At 44.4% G+C, this 20,913-nt stretch overlaps 1 protein-coding gene across 6 annotated transcripts in view; it reads left to right on the top strand.

The window, feature by feature from the left end:
- The window catches only part of LOC117743855 (signal-induced proliferation-associated 1-like protein 2), a 75,197-nt gene that overhangs the window by 38,955 nt on the left and 15,329 nt on the right, over positions 1–20,913 (top strand). For all 6 annotated transcript variants that reach the window (XM_034551752.1, XM_034551750.1, XM_034551754.1 and 3 more), the window contains exons 7-14: positions 1,119–1,276; positions 1,813–2,389; positions 7,731–8,005; positions 13,877–14,131; positions 16,945–17,091; positions 18,490–18,593; positions 18,673–18,761; positions 19,728–20,101. In XM_034551752.1, coding sequence (XP_034407643.1) covers positions 1,119–1,276; positions 1,813–2,389; positions 7,731–8,005; positions 13,877–14,131; positions 16,945–17,091; positions 18,490–18,593; positions 18,673–18,761; positions 19,728–20,101 — 1,979 coding nt within the window. The remainder of the gene's footprint in view (positions 1–1,118; positions 1,277–1,812; positions 2,390–7,730; positions 8,006–13,876; positions 14,132–16,944; positions 17,092–18,489; positions 18,594–18,672; positions 18,762–19,727; positions 20,102–20,913) is intronic.

Genomic DNA, 20,913 nt, shown 5'->3' with positions numbered 1-20,913 from the left:
AACAAGTGGAATCAAGTGGATGTAGAATGTCGAGCGAAGGCCCAATAAAGCCGCGATTGCAGAGGTTCACCATCTTTGTCTCTGCACTGCTGGTATGGAAGTTCTGTTTGAGGCCATGTTAAAACCATGAGGGTACAACCCTACAGAGATGATAACAGTGAAGACACTGAAGGAGGTAGTGAGTAAATCAGGGGCCGGAGCTACAGTGAAGCTGCAAAGACCTAATCCATCATGTGGAAGCAAAATGTGTGATTGTCAGGATTATTTCTCTTTTATTTCCTCCTCCGATTGTATGTCATGAAGTGGGATAGTTGCATTTAATCCTTGGTGGTAATCGTCTTCAGGCAGAGTTCACCCCACTTATCTCTTCATCCTTTCCATTTCACCTCTGAACCCTGTAATCCTGCTTGTTTCGGCCTCCTGCTGACCCTCAATGACAACTTTTATATTAGCCACAGAATGAGGTTAACTATCTGCACAATGCAACAATGCAGGAGGTCTGAATTGGTTCTGAAGTCTCCTTCAGCCAAATAAAAGCCTTAATTGTGTTAGCGGGATGCATTGCCCTCATCCCAAAAGCCCTTTATCTTGGTCTCAACAGACATTACATTCAATTTGTCATTCCACATTGCAATGTTGTGGGGACTTTATTTCCCTTGTCTTGTCTACTCAAATGCTTTCAAATGGCTCCTGTGGATTTTCCTCAAAATCCACTCCGTAACTCGATGGTTTAGTCCAAAAGGGCTCAGCAACATCCTACAATAACACAACGTAAGAAGTAACGCATTCTTCCCCTTACAAATTAAACAATTAATTTATAAGCAATGAAACGTTGCTCCCTTGCTCAATTCAGGATACTCTAAGGCTCTGTGCTACAAAGTACATGATGTGGTATGACCAGTCATCTCCACGGCCTTTGTGACTCTTCTTTATTTATTCTTAGTTTCATCATTTACCCATATCCCATAATTGACCCACGCTAAGTCCCGTCCTCGAATGCAGACTGGCCAATCATAGCGTTATAAATCGATGTACTCTTGCACTATTGTACTATATTCACCCTTTTATGTAATGCTATTGCTCCTTGTATCTGACCCCATTTTTCCTGCTTTTTCTAGTTATTAAGGAAGAGGCATATTGGCAATGATATTGTCACCATCGTATTCCAGGAGCCCGGGGCCCTTCCTTTCACTCCAAAACACATCCGCTCTCATTTCCAACATGTGTTTGTCATCGTCAAAGTCCACAACCCCTGCACTGATAACGTCTGCTACAGGTAACTAGCAAGTCTCTCTCAAAAAGCTACTCAAAGGAAGAACCTCCAAACATGAGAGTGCTTCACCACTAGCAAACTAATGAGATAATTTAGGGGAAAAGTGTATATCGTTTGATGTGCTTTTCATAAATGTCTTCATGCCAAATGGCTCTACATGAACTTTTAAGAACACTTAATTTGAAAGAATAATAATAATAGCCTGCTGAGTGCTTTCTGTTGTTTCTGTCATGACTTTATAGTAATGTGCGGAAATCACAGGGCTCTTTTGATCTCTTCGGTGATGATACAGTTATTATCTTCAGAGCCACTTAGAAATTATGACTTACAACTCTCTCCGAGTGTTTTCTGAAGTCAGTACAACTCTCGTTAATAACATAGCATTGAACAGAGCAAGATTATTCTGAGCTCCTCTCAGTCTTTCCACCAGAAAGCCATATCATTTCAACACTCCTCATTGTACTTCAATAGCCATTTTTTTTACATACTCTTAACTGTCACTTCTGCTTGTTATTTATTCTTTCCATCCTGTTTTCCAGCGTGGCTGTGTCCAGATCTAAAGACGTGCCTCCATTCGGCCCCCCTATTCCCAAGTCTGTGACTTTCCCAAAGTCTGCCGTTTTCAGGGACTTCCTGCTCGCCAAGGTCATCAATGGAGAAAACGCGGCACACAAGTCAGAGAAATTCCGTGCCATGGCGACTCGTACGCGGCAGGAGTACCTGAAGGACCTGGCTGAGAACTTTGTTAGCACAGCTACTATTGACTCTGCTGTCAAATTCAGCTTCATCACTCTCGGAGCCAAGAAGAAAGAGAAGGTGAAACCCAGGAAGGATGCACATCTGTGGAGCGTGGGGGCCGTCACCTGGGGCGTCCGCGCCCGCGACTTTGGACAATCGATGGACGTGGACTGCTTGCTCGGCATATCCAATGAGTTTATTGTGCTCATCGAGGAGGAATCAAAAAACGTGGTATTCAACTGCTCTTGTCGTGACGTCATTGGATGGACCTCAGGGATTATGAGCATTAAGATCTTCTATGAGCGCGGGGAGTGTGTCATGCTGTCCGCACACGACAACTGCGGAGAGGACATCAGGGAGATGGTGCAAAGACTAGAGGTAAGATCCTTAAAGACTCAACTGTCATAATCTCGGTCATTTTCGAGATGGTAACGTCTCCTGGATTAGACCGTAGGTAGGCGAGCTGATCTGTTGTAGCTTGCGGTATGTCCATGTCTTCAGTCTCTTCCAGTCTCTAATCACACCACACAAAGACTCTGAGGCTAAGCAAGGGTTTCGTCCAAGTTTGGCATCCAGTTTATAGTGGATATATTGAGCCTATGACAGTAAAAATCAATTACGGTGTCTGAACCGTTTTTGATGGATCAGACAAGGTGCAGCCCATGTTAGCAATAATACATGACACCTTTTCCTGTTCAGCCTCAGGGCAGCACAAAAGGAAAGCATAACAAATAATGACATATACACAGCTGGGCTCGTCTTCACCTGTTGCTCAGCTTAGTCACTTTTTTTATCGTTTGTATTAGTCTTATCATTGCTCTACATTGCAATGTGGCCCACGGACCATATTTTGGTTTGTGCTATTGCTCTTTTAAGAAATAATTTAAATGTTTTTTTGTGTATCTGATGAGAACTTTGTTGAAGTTTTGGTCTCAATATACTTCTTTTTATTGAAAAAAAGAGTGCTATAAGTTACTTCCACTGAACACAGAATAGCACACATAAGCTCACACAATGGCTGCCTTTACTTTAAATGGCGCAGGCATTTTACTTTGGATAGTTGTGGTAGCTCCGTGGTGAAACAATGCATTTTGCAAATATTGCTCTTACCAGTGTAGCTTTACTACTTACCACAAACCTTGTTATTCTATTTTCATCATGATGTCAGCGGCACTGTTGCTTGCTTAACCTATATCTATCCTGTCGAATCTCGTGTGTTGAAACTCTCTGCTGAGCTTCTGGCATTTTTATTTCTTTCCTTCTGTCTTTCTTTTTTCCCTTCCCGACTTCCCCTCATCTGTCTTCCTGCTCCCTCTTTGGGTTGTCCAGAGACGGGAGTGTTACATGAATGTGAAACTGTAAAGTGAAATCAATGGAGTCTAGAGAGGATTATAGACCTCCTGATGGCTTTCTTTGGCTCATCACACAGGCTCAGCAGAGGTGTACAGTTAACTGTCTAGGTCATACAAGTGCAGATGTTGTCAGGTGCTTGATCGGGATAAACCATTATGAAACACCACAGCATTTTCATTACCAAAAAAAACAAAGCTGTAGCCAGTCCCTGCGGCAGACGGTCCTTTTAATGGGAGTGGAAGATTAGCGATGATGTGATTTTGGCCCATTGTTGATTTTTCTGCTGTCTGGGCGCAGGAGAAGGTAGCTTAAGAAGGACACCAACTCAGTTCTGACGGGGAGGAGAGGAAACGCACCTTTTTTGGGGGCTGACAGACTAAGAATAGATAACACTTGGCCTCACTACTTCACTCCTTTTGAGAGCTATCCACTGAGTCCAATGTCTCTACCAACCCTACTCTGTAGTGCTGCCTTGGCCATTTGCACTCTGTGTTCCTTTACATTGTGGGTTTTTTTTGTTGAGGATTTTGCAAGTCTCCAAACAAGAAGGGACAAACACCTGGTTCGTCAGCCTGAACGCTGGCATCCGATGCCTTGTTTCCGCTCCTTGTGTTGCTGCGTAGGCTTGTTTTTCTTATTCTAGTTTCCATGGTTTGTTTACTGAACCTCTAATCAGGCAAACCTTTGTTTTCTTTAAAAAAAACATTGAGGTTGAATCCCAAAATCCAAACCTGAGCTGTGGATGACCTTATTTCTGCCTGCCTGCATACTCTCCTCCACTTATCCCTTTGGCAACCTCATCAACAGAAAATTCCAACAGACCCCAGTCAGCATATCCTTGGTTCAGCCAACACCATGGGAGTAACAATCCATTTCCTGTGGAAAGCATAAGAAAGGACCTCACTCTTCTGAGGATTTTCGATAGGAGATACTTTACACCTTTTCTTATTATAACATTTCGCAGTGAAACTAGAACGAGCACAAAGATTTCGCACCCGCCCTAAAAAGCCCAAGATCCGAAGAAGTATTTACCATAATTAATCTTAAAGGACACGGGTGTCATTCAGTGTCTGCTCAACTCATCGTAAGAAAGGACAGAGCCGGATATATTAGCATTTGTGATTAGCCAAAGGACGTCGCTTCCTCATTCACTATGCTAATATCCTCTCACATTTACTGTCCACTTACCCACGGGATTTGTGAGGGATATTTCACAGGCGAATCTCAGAATAAGTATTAATAAGTGAGTCGCTATTTGAGTTACTCACAGAGACAGTGGAGCAGCAGCAGTAGGCACATTTTGGGTATGAGCTGACCGTGCATTCTTTGTTCCAAAGGTGTCTGTAATGTCCCAGAGGTTGGCTCGAGTCAAGTTTCATCGGGGGGGGGGGGGGGGGATTTACAGGCTGCCCGACCTGTGATGTAATGTGAACCAGAGTGAACAGATTGCCCACTGTAACCGAGGAGCCCAGTGTGAGAGCACAGCTAAAAGCTTTGTTGCTGAGTTGGGTGGCCGCGTGCTCGTCTTTTACGAGACAAGCCATCTTGGCTCGGGAGCCATGTTTATTTTGTTACCCGATCAAAGTACAGGCAGTCCCCCGCATCGTGTGTTACTTTATGTACTGTGTTTATATAGAAGTGAATCACTGTGTCTGCTGTGGACCTCAGGGAACAAACTAGAACTAGGAACAACTTCACTGGTTGCAGCTTCTCAAATATTTGAATTCCATGCTTTGTTTTTTATCACATATCAAAGTAAATGGTAAAAGTTGGGGTTTAAGACTGTTGATCAGTTAAAACATGATGTGGTAACTTATTATGGGCATTTTCACTATTTTTTGTCATCCTACTTACAAAACGACTAATTGATCGATTGAGAAAATGATCTGCTGATTACTGGATAAAGATAATAAGCGTTTCTTACAGTATAATCGATCAGTTCAGGGGCTGCAACTAATTAAAATGTTATGATCGTTAGATTGTTCATTGTATGAAATGTCTATATATAATGGTGGCATCTTTTTCGCTGCTTGCTTTGTCCAAAGTCATTCAATTTACATAACAGAGAAAAGCAGCACAAGCTGAATCAATGTTTTCCATTTTTGCTGAATCAACAGTTTAAAAGCGGAATAGATTGCCATGTGTGTTTTTGTTTGTTCATTTTTTGTCCATCAAACTATTGATTCATCGTCACCGTTTTAAATGCTTGATTAGTAACTGCTGACGTGATGTCTTGCTCTGGCTACTCGTGCCCCATTAAGACAAATAGTGCGGTATCCCACTGGAAGCCCCTGTCCTAGATGTAGAATTGATTCACAGTTATTCAGCCCGGAGGAAACGGGTGACACTCGTTTCACCAATCTGTCCTTTGAAGTTCAGTTGGATGACAAGGTTTTGTCATCATATCCGTGAAACATGCCAGAGCTACTTCCGACTGTCAGACCTCTCACGGAGGAGCCGCCCCAGCAACACTACTTGACAACAGATTCCATGCGGAAACTGTTTTGTTTCTTTCGGGTTGACGTTTTAGGTTTGTGTCCCCACTCGCACAGACGTGTCATCCTCGCTGCCAGACTCCATGCCACCATCCTTCATCAAAATAACTTAACGGACCACAAATCCCTCCGATGAGATAATGAGCGTCCTGTTAGATTCGCCCATTATAGATTTTGGCCATTTGGAGGAGAACCTGGACACATTCATTTTGTGGATAGACTGAATAATGGGCGTTGATGAAAGCATTTAGAAAGCTATTATTTAGGCCTAATGAATTTCTGATAAAGGGCAGTTTTATTAATGGCCCCTAATACTCAAGCCAATGTCCTCTTCGTGCACAGACCATTTACCCCCCTAGATTGTTTCCCCCAGAGAGCTTTTGGATTCCACTTTTTCCATTTCAACTTGATGTTTTACGCGGAGGGATTGTGTAGTCGCCAAAGTGCCCCTCTAGTTTTATGTCTCTTTTTAAAAACTGGACCGCCAAGCATTTATGTATTGCTTGTAACTGATTTTCACTGATTTCACCAACAAGATAAGTGCTTTCCTAAGTAAATGTGTTTAGGGTTGTGTCTCCCTGTGAGAGCCGTGATGGCTGTTTTGGGTCCCCTCGCACACAGCAGGGTAGGATTTCTGCCAGTGTGAGGATCTGGTGGAGTGTTGACAGGCCATAGTCTGAGTAGATGTGTCCCTGAAGCCAGCTGCCACTCTGCAGCAAATTGAGGCAGCCATCCACAACAGAACCCAAACTAATTTGATGGCTAATTAAAGCTCATTGGATGCAGTGTGTTTTCTTTTTTTCTCCTGTGGTTGTTGCAGGAAAACTTGTCAAGTCCCACTGAGTACCAACACTGCACTGCAGTCTATATTCTATAAGCTCAGTGACTCCATGTCATCAAGGTGAACATAGCTGCGGATGCATGTTTTCATCTCGGCTCAGTCTTTTTCTTTTTACTGAAATATTGCTGCCCAAGCAAGAGGTTTGCCTGAACTTCAGTTGAACCTGAATTCCATTAAAGCAGAGGCTCAGGCCAAGCCGCCGCTGAGCAAGGGGAGCAACTCAATTTGCATTCAAGTGCATGATTGGAAGAGAACCGACTTTAAGTTTCACTAAAGCACGCCACAGGACAAGCAGCGACTGTCTGCCAAGTATCCACGGGGGAAGTCTCGTTCTCCAGAATAGGGACGAACTGAAGGGTGAAGGGTGAAGAGATTTGTGTTCATCAGCTGCCAGTCGATGCAGATTGTGTGTTGGTGGATAAATGTTGTGCGACAAAGTCCATTTTACCGAAGTTAGCTCTGGTTAATAGACTTAGTTCTATAGACACGTCCGTGTCTCAGGAGCCACGTTGATCCCAATTCCCCCATAGCACCCACAAAGCCACTGTAGACAGACTCGCGTATGTGTGCAGTACATGTGAGTTTCAGCTGCCTCTATACAGCTCTAAGGCTAAACCAGTTAGCTTTGTCATGGACCCTCTTATTAACTTCTACTTTGAGAGGTTCTTTGAATTAGCCAAACAAACATGCTCGTGCTCTTCTGCCGAAGGACAGGATGTTATTCTGCTCTAATAGTATTTTTCTCACACATCTAAGAGGAAATATGCAAATTGTAGACCGTTTGAAGGCTGCTGTTGGAATAAACTAATAGCTGAGAACGCTCTTATTAAGGGATATTAAGATCATTCAGCTTCCTCTCTCTCTTTGTCCATCTCATGCTTGTTTTCGGTTTTCTCTGTGTGATCGCATCCTTGTCATGTGTCGGACTTTGTGTTTCTTAAGTGCTGCTGTCTTCATGTCACCTGATCAGTGAAATCAACACTTCTGTACGTATTATTGGAGATAACGAACAAAAGCATTTTGATTCCAGATTGCCACCAGAGGTTGCGAGACGTCGGAGATGACGCTGCGTCGGAACGGCCTCGGCCAGCTCGGTTTCCACGTCAACTTTGAGGGAATCGTGGCCGACGTGGAGCCCTTTGGCTTTGCGTGGAAGGCGGGGCTGAGGCAGGGCAGCCGGCTGGTGGAGATCTGCAAGGTGGCTGTCGCTACTCTCACCCACGAGCAAATGATTGACCTGCTGCGCACCTCCGTCAGCGTCAAAGTGGTTATAATCCAGCCTCATGAAGACGGCGCGCCCCGGCGGTAACTCCTCCCCTCTTGTTTTCTTATTTTCACTTGAGATCTAACACTTTCTTACAACATAACAGACAACAAGCTGCTTCCAAAACAAATGCAGACCTCCTCTTGTCTTGCGGTTAGTGAAACAAAGAAGCAGGTGCTCCTCAAAAATGTATGAAGTTCTAGCAGAAGAGTAGTTTTCTTTTCCTCATTTTTCCATGCAGCTGGAGTAAATTAGCTTGACATTTGTTCTCATGTTTGTGTTGATTAGCGTACAGAAATGCTTACGCACTGCTTTAGTTGCAAAGGGGTTGATGTTGGATTTCTCTGGAGAGGGGACTCTATTTCTGTTGATGTGGCTTTGTTGCAGGAGAAAGCTCCAGCAGGCTGTAGAGTCACGAAGACACGGACGGTCAGCGTTTCTCCCTAATGATAATGAGAGGAGCATTTTGATTAATGGCGCCAACTCTCGCCGCCATTGTCTGACAGCTCACATTTTGCAGATTGCTTTTTTTCCTCTTCTCAACTTGGCCCAATCTTCCATTCAGCAATTAGGATGGAACTGTTTGTCTTTTCAGACACACACACACACACACACACACACACACACACACACACAGGGAGACTCCATTGCTCTCGTTATAAAGGGGAGAAGCATATTTCGAATGATCTGACGAGGAAGAGATGGATGTCTGTGGAAAATGCTCATTCTGAAAGCACACCTGCTTGTTTTGTCTATGAGAGACGGACAGTAAAATGATATCCGCCACTCTTTTCCACTCACATTTTTTTGCTTCAGGCTGACAGATTTGTGTACCACATAATGCTATTTCGTACTTAGTGGCAGATGACCACGGAAATTGACTCGACGGTGTCGAGAGAGACGTTCGATCCCATTTTCTGTTTGCGACGTTACAGGTAATGCTAATGCTGTTTGCTAATAAGTCAAATTCAAGACCTATTAAACTAATGCAGTGCACATTTGCTCTGTGTGCATATGCGTTAACCCTGTGCATTTCTATACAGAAGTGTTGATGACGCCTTTTGATAAATCTTTTGCAGATGAAGGACTTTAGATTACATCTTTTTTATAGAGGATTAAGTGTAAATGCATTTTTATAGAAAAACATTATTGATGGCTGCCTTGCTGAAGATCCTATGTGAATACGATCTTAAAACAGCTGTGTGTGTGTGTATATGTATATATATATATATATATATATATATATTTGTCACTGTGTCAAAGACTGCATACTAGGCACGCGTTTAGCTGTGTTTCAATTTTTGGTTCTCGCCTGGCAACAGGAGTAACATATTTGCTCCCCCAGATGGTGAGCAGCCTCTCTGGCAGAACCGACGTCTAATCCTCTTACTACGAGCTATGATGATACATGATGATACAATCATAATCGCAGTTCAGGGAAGCAGAAAGCAAACAAAACAAACCTCTTCTTTCAACCAAAGCGTGTCCGGCTCCGTGGAGATGCGGTTACACGATGGAGGAAAAAGGAACTTTTTTGACATGGTGCGTGTGCCAGTGGAAGATGTCTTTGTGTAAATTTAGGGCTGAAAACTGTGAAGGCCCTAGTAGACAGCCAATAATACATTGTATGCATTATATTGTGTGGTATGTCCATAATGGGTGGTATGATGCATAATTCAGTGAGCTTGACCCACTTAAATGGCGTTGCTAACAGATGCATCTGGGAGATTAGTACACTCGAAGACTATACTGGTCTGAGCTGTTGAGCTATACTGGGAGATTCTACCGTCTTACTGAAACAGTTTCTCATCGTTGTCCGTGAGAGCCAAAAGACTCCGTCTCGGGTCCTGTGAATTTTCCCCCCCAAGTCTCCAACAAATCTAGAGGTGAGAGGTCAGGTGAAGAATCTCGAAGGCCCTCAACTCTTTTCGCTGCGGCGTCTTTGAGTTTCCAAAGTGTTGCAGTCAACAATAAGTACTCCATTCTTATCTCAGAGGAAGGAATTCAGCCCCAGTCAGTCCCCTGTGGCCAGTGAGATGAGGGTTAGTCTTAACAACAATGGACGAGAGTCTCATGACCTCCAGACAATGCACCCTGGCTCCACACTGCTACCAAGACGAGGAGAAATGTTTTCATAAGCACATGTTGGGGCCCGGAGACATTCGCGTTCCCCTCTGCCGTTTCTAAATTGTCCGAATGTAATTTTGGCTTCGTTTTTTTGTGATTGCTCCAGTTTCAGTGAGGAGTGTTGGGTTAATCTGGTGTTGAATGACTAATATTTCAGAAAAAAAGTAATGTTTGTTTAGCGCTGTGAAGCTGTTTACGCCTTAAACGAGTTTCGCCTGCTCAGCCTGAAGCCAGTGGAGATATGGCTCTAATATTAGTCGTGCCTAGGACTGTATTTATTTACACTGGAAGAAGGATGTGGTTTTAGCCCAGTGCAATATTAGAGGCTTTTCCATCATCACTCTGAAAGGCTTCAAACAAGTTCAACATGTTAGCCTTGGATCAAACTAATGAGAAAAAGATGAGAAAGATTAGCTCTTTAAAACAGGAATGCAATGTACAGAAACATGGCAGTGATTGTATGTTTTGGAATATGGTCATCAGAGATCGAAGAGTAAACAAGAGGATCAGTACAACATGGGCTTAAAATGGATGATTAGTACAAGATATACAAACGGTAATAGAAACCAAAACGAAAAGCAGCTGTATCTTGCCATTGATATCTTTTGTTGGAACATATTTGTACATTTAAGGTTTCAATCTCAAAGATTCATGTTTTAAAATAGTGGGTAACTCGCATTTAAGTGCGTTCAACCTGCACCAGCCGCCTGCTCATAATGAGTATTGCCTGTGACATTCAGATAGCCACTTGTGACCTTTCCCTTTTGAAGTGTCATCAGATTTGTCATCACGGATTTTCTTCTGGCCTGAAGTTAAGCCGGATTTCTCTCTTCCCATGCCGACACCCTGCTAAAGAGAGCACCACTGAATCAAAACTCAAAGAGCCTGCATCACAAATTGCTCGTCTTAATCCCTGCACATTCTTCACAGGAGGTGTGCTCTCCTTTAGATCACATTGCAGCGAAATCAGTTAAAAGGGCTTTTTTTGTGCCTCTATTCCTTTTCTTTTTTTTTTTTGCAATCCTGTGCACTTTTTCACACACCTTATTTAATAAACCACCTGACAATGTTCACAGCCTCTGTGGTGCTTTGCTGTGACAAGGACTCTGACTGTGGGAATGGATTAGCACGTCCCTTAGTTGCCGGCCATGTCATTAGAGTGACGGCACTCTAAGGTCTAAGGTCCTGTTGTCACACTGATCTATTTTAATTCATTAAGAGCTGAAAGAGCTGATTGTTCTCAACCAACTGGCCACAGATTATTTATGTATTTTTTTCATTTCTATTGAGCATTGATCGATTGTGTTAAAAGTCAGACATGCAGTAGCTGTATTTTGAGTGGACTGGATGTTGGTTTTAATGTGTAGATGTTTTACTTCTCTCCAAACTCATGTAGGTCATTGTGGTATAATTTATGGCCCTGCACATTTAGTTGGAGGAGTGCAACAGCGGTACTTGCTGGAATCAAGAGGAAGCAGGCAATAGTATTCCTCCTCTCCTTATAGCTTGGCTGGATACGTCTCGTCCAGCTGTGGTTGAAGTGTTGACCAAACACCCATTTCCTGCTCTTTCTCCATGATGTATATACGGCGTGAGTCTGAGTCCCCCTTACATACATTACAAACAAGTAGCACATTCCACATACATCGGGACATTTTCCACCTCCTGCTAAGCTCGTAGAGGCGCTGGGAGAGAATATTAGGATCATAAGTGACATTTACCCCGTCAGTTCTTTCTTCTTCTGGTGCAGAGCAGAGCAGGAGACAATGGCCGAGACCTTTCCTGTTGACAAGCTGTTTTCGAGAGTAATGATTCGTGGCAGCCCACACACACACACACACACACACACACACACACACACACACTCACTCACTCACTCACTCACTCACTCACTCACTCACTCACTCACTCACTCACTCACTCACTCACTCACTCACTCACTCACTCACTCACTCACTCACTCACTCACTCACTCACTCACTCACTCACTCACTCACTCACTCACTCACTCACTCACTCACTCACTCACTCACTCACTCACTCACTCACTCACTCAGAGTTAATCAAGGTAATGAGTGGGTTAGCAACCCTGTTTAGAAAAACATTTGACCAACAGTCAAGATCTACAATCTTGTTTGCATCATTTTTATTCTGATATTAACAAAAAGAGATCGACAGATTTGCAGATTCACAATCAAAGTAGAGGGGCGTGGGGGGGATTATGATTAAATCTCCATTCTATACAGCAGCGTCACCCAAGATAAACTCCTTATTTCTTACGGACGTGTCTGATCTTCTGATGTCACTCATTACTCTCACTGTCCCATATATCAAACCAGTGATGCGTGCTACATGCATGCAATAAATAATGTAAACTATGGAGGGTGTGGAGCAGTCTACACCACTGGCATTAATCTTTCATCATGGATAAGGCCAGCTCGCCGGTGACACTGACCAAATGTGGGAAACATGTTGGAGGAGGAAGCAAAAAAAAAAAAAGAAGGTCTTCTAGTTAGATCTTTTAACACCCACGGCTCCAGCGGGAGGCCAGCTGTAAACAGCCCCAGCCACCCATGGCCCAGTTTGATGAAAAGGGTCTCTCTGAGAGGGCTTACCCGCCCTCTCCACCGCAGCCTATGTAATCAGCCAGCGCACCCTCCTCAAGCTCCGCTCTGTGTACATGTATGACCACAGCAATGCATACACAGCTTTCCGTCCCCCAGTGGGTCCTGGAAAATGGACTTGGAGGCCAACTGGACTTGGAGGCCAGTGTAACCATTAGGGTCATGCTTGATATGCGTTTGGAGAGCTAGCAGAGCACCCGCGCTGTTTAACCCTGACCCACCACCCTGTAAACCCCTCGTCCTTCCAAACATACACACCAAGCCTCTGCCCAGCCCCGAAGATTAATGTTGCATGAAATGGCATCACAGGCCCTGTCGATCGCAGAGATCCTCAGTGTTGTAAGCAGTAATGGGATAGAGATATAGATGGAGATGGAGGGAGGAGAAAGCCTCCTGTGTAGAGCTACTCAGGGGAAACCTATATCTGATTAAGTGGCAAGTGGAGATTTTTGTCTCTAATTAAATTTTTTTTTTTTAAAGGCAAAGTGTTTTCCTCTGTTTTCTCTATACATCTCCACTCCGATTTGCGTGTGTGGGTCGTTGGCTTACACACACCTGGACTCACTATATTTAGACGTCTGCTTCTGGCTAAATTCTGACAGCATTAGTGTGTTTTAGTGTAGTCATGGTAATGGGTGAATGATTCCCCTCCCCCTCCCTGGTTTTAACAGAGGACGTTGGGGTCAGTTGTGTTGTACAGTAAAGCACTGTAGCAACTAAAAGGTTTAAGATGTCTGGTATTATAACAGCAACATGTTATTAAATTCTAAATTTAATGGCTGAAAAACATGTATGACAAATACTAGTAACTACTGTAACATTGTAATGTGGATTTTCTATCTAGCATCATAATGGCTAATTAGTCGTTTGAGTTTTTAAATCATTCTTACAATTAATTACATCCTCAATAATTAATTGAGATATATGCTCACTGCAGAAGTAATAATTGTGGATTGTATAACAATACAATTTCAATCTAAGTGCCATATAGTCCCATTACATTGGAGAGTAGGGAGATATCTCTTCAGCCAGTATCCAAAATAAGGCATCTCGCACCAAAACAATCTATGCAAGAGGAAAAGGGTATATTTCAGATTTTTGTGCTGAACTGTCCCTTTTACCATCTTTTTCGTTTCCTTCCACATCCTCCTTCCCGCTCAGGGGCTGCTCCGAGCTCTACCGCATACCCATGGTGGAGTACAAGGTCGACAGCGAGGGTACACCCTGCGAGTACAAGACTCCCTTCAGGAGAAACACCACTTGGCATCGGGTGCCCACGGCTGCTGGACCGCAGCTGTCCCGGGGCTCGCCCACGCAGGGCCCTGAACGCCTGCAGTGCCAGCAGACCCTCCAGCAGCACCAGGCAGCCATCCCACGGAGCACCTCCTTTGATAGGAAGTTGCCAGATGGGTCCAGGTAAAGCTAGACTGTGAAAGACGACCATTTACGGAGGGAAAAGGAGCATTGTTCACTGCTTCGTATTGATCCGCACACGATAAAGGAGCACTGCAGGAGCTTACATATTTCCATCATCTGCCTGTAAAAGAACTTGCATCTCTTGGGTCAATACGTGATCCTTTTTTTAACCTGTATTTTCCATTAAAAAAGATTTTGACCACTGGCTAAGAATCTCAACTTTCATCAGTCCCATCTTATTCAGCTGGAGCTTTTTGAAGCACAGTATAAGCATGACACCGCTACCAACTCAAAACGTTCACCTTTTGTGAGTAAATGTTACTCAGATATCACAGTGTTGAAAATATACAAATATATTGTCCTTTTGGGGCACTTTTGGAAGTCAAGCGTTCTACTCAAGGTTTTCCAGAGATCTAGAAAGAGAGCGAAGCTTTCGATCAAACATCGTGATGCTCAAAGGAACCGATCCTTTGAGATGAAATCTTTGAACTCCGAGCCTCGTTCTCATTTAGAGAGGAGCCGGTTATTGTGTTCAGCTATTTGCATACATATAAATGGAGCATTTTAGTCCAATGAATTCACGGCTTTGCTTTCATCTCCCTTCAGATGATAAGGCCACACTCAGACTTTGTTCCTGTCCTAGACGGTGTCCCGTTTGGACATCTCCATTGTAAAGCAGTGATTTGTTCATTTTAATGAAACCTCTACAGTCATGATAACCTTTCCAGTGTGTCACACCAACCCCCCCTGGTGTTGCCTGTTCTGACTATACTGGGATAATGGCCTTCGCTGCCTAATCAGAGTCCCTAGCAGCGGGGGCGCTCCATTCTCCCTCGCTTCTTTCCCTCTCTCCCTCTCTCCACACCCCCTCCTACTCACCGCTCCCTCCTTCTTCCTGCACCCTGCTGAGGAGGAGGTGATGGGGACACTGACACAGCTCTGCTCATCTCATCCAATTACTGCTGAAACAAAGTGCTTTTCTCTGGACCACGATGTGTAGTACCCCATAGACAGAAAAGGTATGAAGACAGGAGGGGAATATGTATTGTCACATATTCTACTAAATGAATGGACAAACGCTTGGTTAGCTAAAAGTATATGGTTGATATCAATAGCTTAACTAAGGAGAACAGTTGTCTGTTAAAACTAATCGATAAATGGTTGAAATCTCCTTCACTGCTAGTTGTATTAGAACAAATGCAAAGTTGACCAAACTGACCTAAACGTTAACAGTTCAAGTGCAGCAAAACATTATCGTCACATGTGACAAAAAAGGGTTTGGAACCGCCGGTCTCTAGGTCACATCTCTGTGGCTTGGATATAAAGCATCATCCCATCCACACATTTAGCTGAATCCACACATGGCACTATAAAATATGACACCTAGCGTGCAAAAAAACTGGACCAACCGCTAATCCTTGAGTGTTATTGCAGCGAAGAAAACGTCCATACCCCCCCCACCCCCCCCCCACCCCCCCCAAAAAAACTTGACATTATGTGTAGAGAGGAAGAAGAGGAGGAGAAAGAGCAGCTGCTGCTGTTTCACATTAAAGTGCCTGGGCCCGGCTGAGGGAGGAAATGTAGCGATCTGGCCAAAGCATTTGATGATGTGTGCCGCGACTGAGTTACTGACAGTTTGGTGAGTTTCCCATGGACGGCTAGACAAAGGAAACCTGACGAATATGCAGAAAGGGAAGGAATTTGTCGCCTTCTTTGTATTGTTTTGAATTATGAGATTCTGCTGGATTATTTTTAAGGAATGTACCTGCATATTTCTGATCACTGCTCCTCGCTTTACGCTTTACGTTTTGTATACTTCTTTCAGATCCAGTCCTAAAGTCATTGCATAAACAAATAAAGGAGAAATAAAAGAGATGAAAGTGGATGCAACTCGACCTGGCTGGAGACTTAATGTAAAAGCCATCCTGCCGATGTTATTGCAGTCTTATTTCCGCTCGGCCATTTAAGCTACTTTGGTGTGTTGGTTAAAAGGAAGGCCTCGAGGCAGGAGACATAACTCCAATCCAGTATTTATTTTTCACTCTCGACTCTCATCCGCAAGTTTCTCCGGACCAGGTGAAAGTAAGCAAAGAACCCTCTAGTCTCAAGATATTAAGTCCGATCAGGGCCTGTTTGGAATGGGTTGAGCAGAAATCGAAGCAGAAATCTCACGGCTCCTCTCACATTCACAAGTTGCTTCTGCCGTCTTACTCTACACACGCACACACACACACACACACACACACACGCTCACACACACACACACACACACACACACACGGCTGCACCATCTGGATCGCTCACTGAGGCGTACAACCATAACTAATCCCTGTTGCTGTTTGTCTTTGGAGAACAAGACACCCTCTACCTCACTGACAACGCTCACGTTTTCTTCGGGATTATCCACGTTGCTCACATGCAAAAGGGACTGCTGAGTGAAACCTCATAATAAAGTCATTAACGCGGGACAGTTGGGGAAAGAAGTTTCTCCAGTTGTGGAGATGCAAATCTAATTTAGTCGTTGGATATAAAAAAGAGTTGCATTGTAATTTCATCATTGTAAAGTTGCTCGACTTGGTTGTATGTCATTGTGAGTTGAATGTCCTCTGGGTTTTTGGACTGTTGGTTGAACAAAACAAGCAATTAGAAAAAAGAGAAAAACTGCCAATTTCCCAGAACCTTTCAGACATTTTATGAGCAATTTAAAGAATTAGTTGCAGCCTAAAATCGTATTCATGTGAGACTCATATACAGCCCAGGTTTTGACCCTCTGTGGCAGTGTGTTTTACACTTGTGTCCCTCTATTTCTGCAGGACAATGCAGGATATGGAGAACCCCCAGGTCACCTCATGTAACAAGGGGGACCAGCACTACCGCAGCTCCCCCAGTAACCAGTCCTCCTCCAGTGATCCAGGACCCTGTGGCAGCAGCACCTGGTCCCAGCAGCCTGGATACGATGGGTACGGGTCCAGAGCAGGGTTACTTTTTTTTCAAATAGCCTCAAAGTCCCTCCAGGAATATGTACTCTTGTAGTGATGAATGCAGCCACAATCAGTCACAGGCAGCACTATTTCTGAGAACTAGCAATTTTGCAAAATGGCAGCAATTTTCCCACATGAAATGACCGAATCATCAGCCCACTTTTGGCCAGTCTTCATTCCTTTTCATTTTGCAGGAAGTGATGTAACAATGCCACATACAGAAGCTTGAATAAGGGATGATGACGGAGGATGACGAGTTTCATGTATGAGATTACTTTATATTTAACATGTATTATTATAGCTTCCATTCAATCAACACAAAGCCTTACTTTCATGACTAGATACAGAAGAACATGAAGGCTACCTAAAACATAAATGGCCCCTTTTAGATTAAGCCGTTCCATTTTGTAGCCATTAAAATCCCAAGCCAAGTTTTGAGCACATTGTCATTCTTTTGTTTGGAAGGATGATCACGTAACTGTGATAGGAAGTGATTATAAAGAAATCTTTCTTGTCTGCAGTATAACCTACTGGAACTGAAGTGCCACTTTCAGAAATGGCTCTGTAATTTTGAAGAAAGCCATTGAAAAGATATCTTTTGCTAAAAGAAAAAAGAAAATTCATAAAGAAGAAGCTTTAACTAAAATAGACCTTTTTAAGCTTCTGTCAACATGAAAACATGAAAAGAAGCCACCACAATTTCCAGTTTGTGCTTACTCCCCTTAACAGTACATTAAACTGTCGATCTCTTTTTCAATATTAAGTTATTGCTTTCCTGCTCTTGATCATATAATGGTATGCAGGGCTTCAGACTGCAGAGGCGTAACATCTGTCAGGCTGAGCAGAATCCATCAGAGACCAATGTCTGTCTGTAAGTGGTTACAGACCATGACAAGAGGCTTAGCTGCACACTGCTGCCTTTCTGTCAGAGGCCTCAAAAGTGCACTGAACTCTCAGGGACCACTGCGGCCTGTCAGAGCTGCCGCAACGCGGAGAAACAGACGTGTTGACGAGCCGATTGATCCCCGAGTGGAGCCTTGGCTAAAGATCACGAGACGCCGCGGCCTCTGTTCCTCTGTTGTAACCTTTATTAGCCCTTTGAGGTTGAATTAAGACCCACATTGAAGCATGTGCAGCTCTCTCCCTTTTGTCGGGAGCAAGAGAGTGCCTGGCATGCCAAGTCGAATGAAAGGAGGTCTCTTGTCAGCATTGTCTGGCAGCGTCTTTATACTATTACAAGCTCAAGTGAATTGACCTTAAATGATCTTGAGCTAATTGCTGTAAATCTTTTGGAGCCTCTCTCACTAGAATACAGAGTTCACTCGATAGACAGAAAATTATTCACAGCCCCCATTTCCCTCCTCCGTCTCTGTCCAGGTGTCCCTCCCCTATCCTCTATGAGCGGGCAGGTGACATCCAGGGGGGTGAGGGAGAGATCCACAGGGAGCGGGAGCCCACCCTGGAGAGGACCAGATCTGCAGGTGAGTCTGATGGGTGATTCATGCCGTCTCGTCGCATCGGGTGCTTCTCCACACTCAGCTTTTTCTCCTCTGTCGACAGAGGCCAAATGGCACATCCCCTCCACCAAGATCCTGAACCCCCTGAAGCAAAGAGAAGGAGGGAAAGACTCCCCCAACAAGCTGTCCAGGGTAAATGTCTGACCTGCTTTGATTTCAGTTTGACAGAAGCTGCCCACATGATATCTAATGGAGGCGTTTAGAAATGCTCAGACAACTTGTTTGTAAGGCTACAATGTTTTAAAAGCAGCACAGTACATGTGCTATTGTTTGCAGTCGGACCTGCTTCCCCCCACATCCACGTTTGAATCGGGGTGAGGTCAGAGTGCCCTTGTTAATGCGCTTCACAGCAAACTCGATTGGGGTATTCAACCTCATGTCGTTCCCCTCTAGCCGCCTTTTGCACTTATCACTTCCCCTTCATCAGCATGCTAACGGGCGTCTCATCTCATCACCGTTTCTGGTTGTCTCACACTTTTCTAGGACACATTTTCCTAGAAGGTTGAATATATTAAGTGCTCGAGCCTCTCATTTTCTCCTTTCTCTATATTCTCCTCTTGTTCACTGTCCCTCCTTACGCCTTTTCTTTCTCCTCAGTTGCTGGATGCTGCAGCATGCAGCTCACAACATCTTTCAGTGCTTAACTTAGGCCAGGGGATACAGATTCAAACCACTCCTTTGGCAAGCACAAAACCAGTTTTTTCTTTCAAATCAGAGTAGCTGTTTTTGATGCGACGTGAGTTAGGCTGCTTTCATGATGTAGCCATGTTTAGCATAGAAAAGGTTCCCTCACAGAAGTACCAGAATTTAAGAGGTCACAAACAAAGGATGTGACATTCAGATTATTTTCAGTTTGTATTCCTCCCTGTATCTGTCAACTAGCCCCACAGTATTATGGGCCTCAAGAAACCAAGCAGTCGGCTCAGTCAGGCACACATGAACATGTGATGTAGCCCGATGGGTGAACCCACCCCCCTTCAGGTGCACCGAGCATGTTAGAGCAACCGTAAGAATGATCTGCAGCTGCTGTTTGACCTTGTCTGATTTACTGTAGTTCTAGCTCCTTTTTAACCCTCTTGCTCTCTCTTGTTCTTCCAGACGGGCGATAAAAACTCCAGCCACTCAAGTAGCAACACTCTCTCGAGCAACGCCTCCAGCAACAGCGACGATAAGCACTTTGGCTCCGGAGACTTGATGGACCCGGAGATGCTGGGCCTCACGTACATCAAAGGGGCTTCAACAGACAGCGGCATCGACACTAATCCCTGCGCGGCTCCTGGGGCCCGGGTGCTGCTGCAGGGCAGGTTGGGGGAGCAGGGACACTCCTGGGTGTCGGAGCACCATGAAGACGGGGCGTCGGAAGAGGATCACGGGAAAATGTACCTGCCACAGGGCTACGCCTCCGCCATTATGTCTAGCCATGGGATGGAAGGAAGCATCGGGGACCTGAGCGAGGTCTCATCCCACTCGAGGTACAGTGCAGAGTCAAGATGTGTGTTTCCGCTCACTTTTCCCCCTTAAAGACAGTATTTCCAATAGTTTTAGCTACATGTATCTGCTGTTTTGCGGTCGGTCAAGACAGATGTGTGACTTGTTGAATCTAACCCACGGAGCATTGAAGCTGTTCTGAAAGCTCAGCAGCTCAGCACTTTACTGGGTCACCACACTGTATAATCCAGCTAATGTCATAGATGACTGTGATGTTCCTTCTTCTCTATGGGCAATTAGTTAATTCTGTTATGGCTTAAGTCAAGCGTGCTGTTGGCTCATTGAGTTGCCTTGTTCATGGTATATGTCTCGGAGCAGATATGTTCAAACATGTGGATGTACATCTCCACTTAAACCAGCCGCCGGCAATCAGTTCATCCCATTGTCTGTCCTGTTGAACACACAAAGAGACAAACACATGCACAAAAGGACGGTTGCTGGCTGTTAGCTGACCTTTTCACCCAACCGTGCGCCCTCGCTCCTGACCCGCTGCCTGACTCATCCAGCTGTGCTGAAGCCGGTGGGTGGGGCTGCTGTCAGGCCAGAGCAGCATGGGGGAATTCATCACACCGTTGTCCAAGTCGTCCTTGACCGCGGCCCTTCTGGAAAAGAGGAGGGGTGTCAGAGAGCGTTGGTCCTACAGCCACTCACGGTCTGCCTCTAAATAGAATGGGTATCTATTTGTTTATGCCTTACTGGATTACGTTCACGCAATCTGTTGAGATCATTGACCTGTTTGAGAGACGTCAGAGCTCAGATCAGTCAGAGATGAGTAAAGAGCCCATGCCATCACCTT

The sequence above is a fragment of the Cyclopterus lumpus genome, chromosome 15 (genome assembly GCF_009769545.1).
Source record: "Cyclopterus lumpus isolate fCycLum1 chromosome 15, fCycLum1.pri, whole genome shotgun sequence".
Lineage (NCBI taxonomy): Eukaryota > Metazoa > Chordata > Actinopteri > Perciformes > Cyclopteridae > Cyclopterus > Cyclopterus lumpus.
Note: the sequence above shows the minus strand (reverse complement) of the source record. Positions and strands in the feature narration are given on the sequence as shown.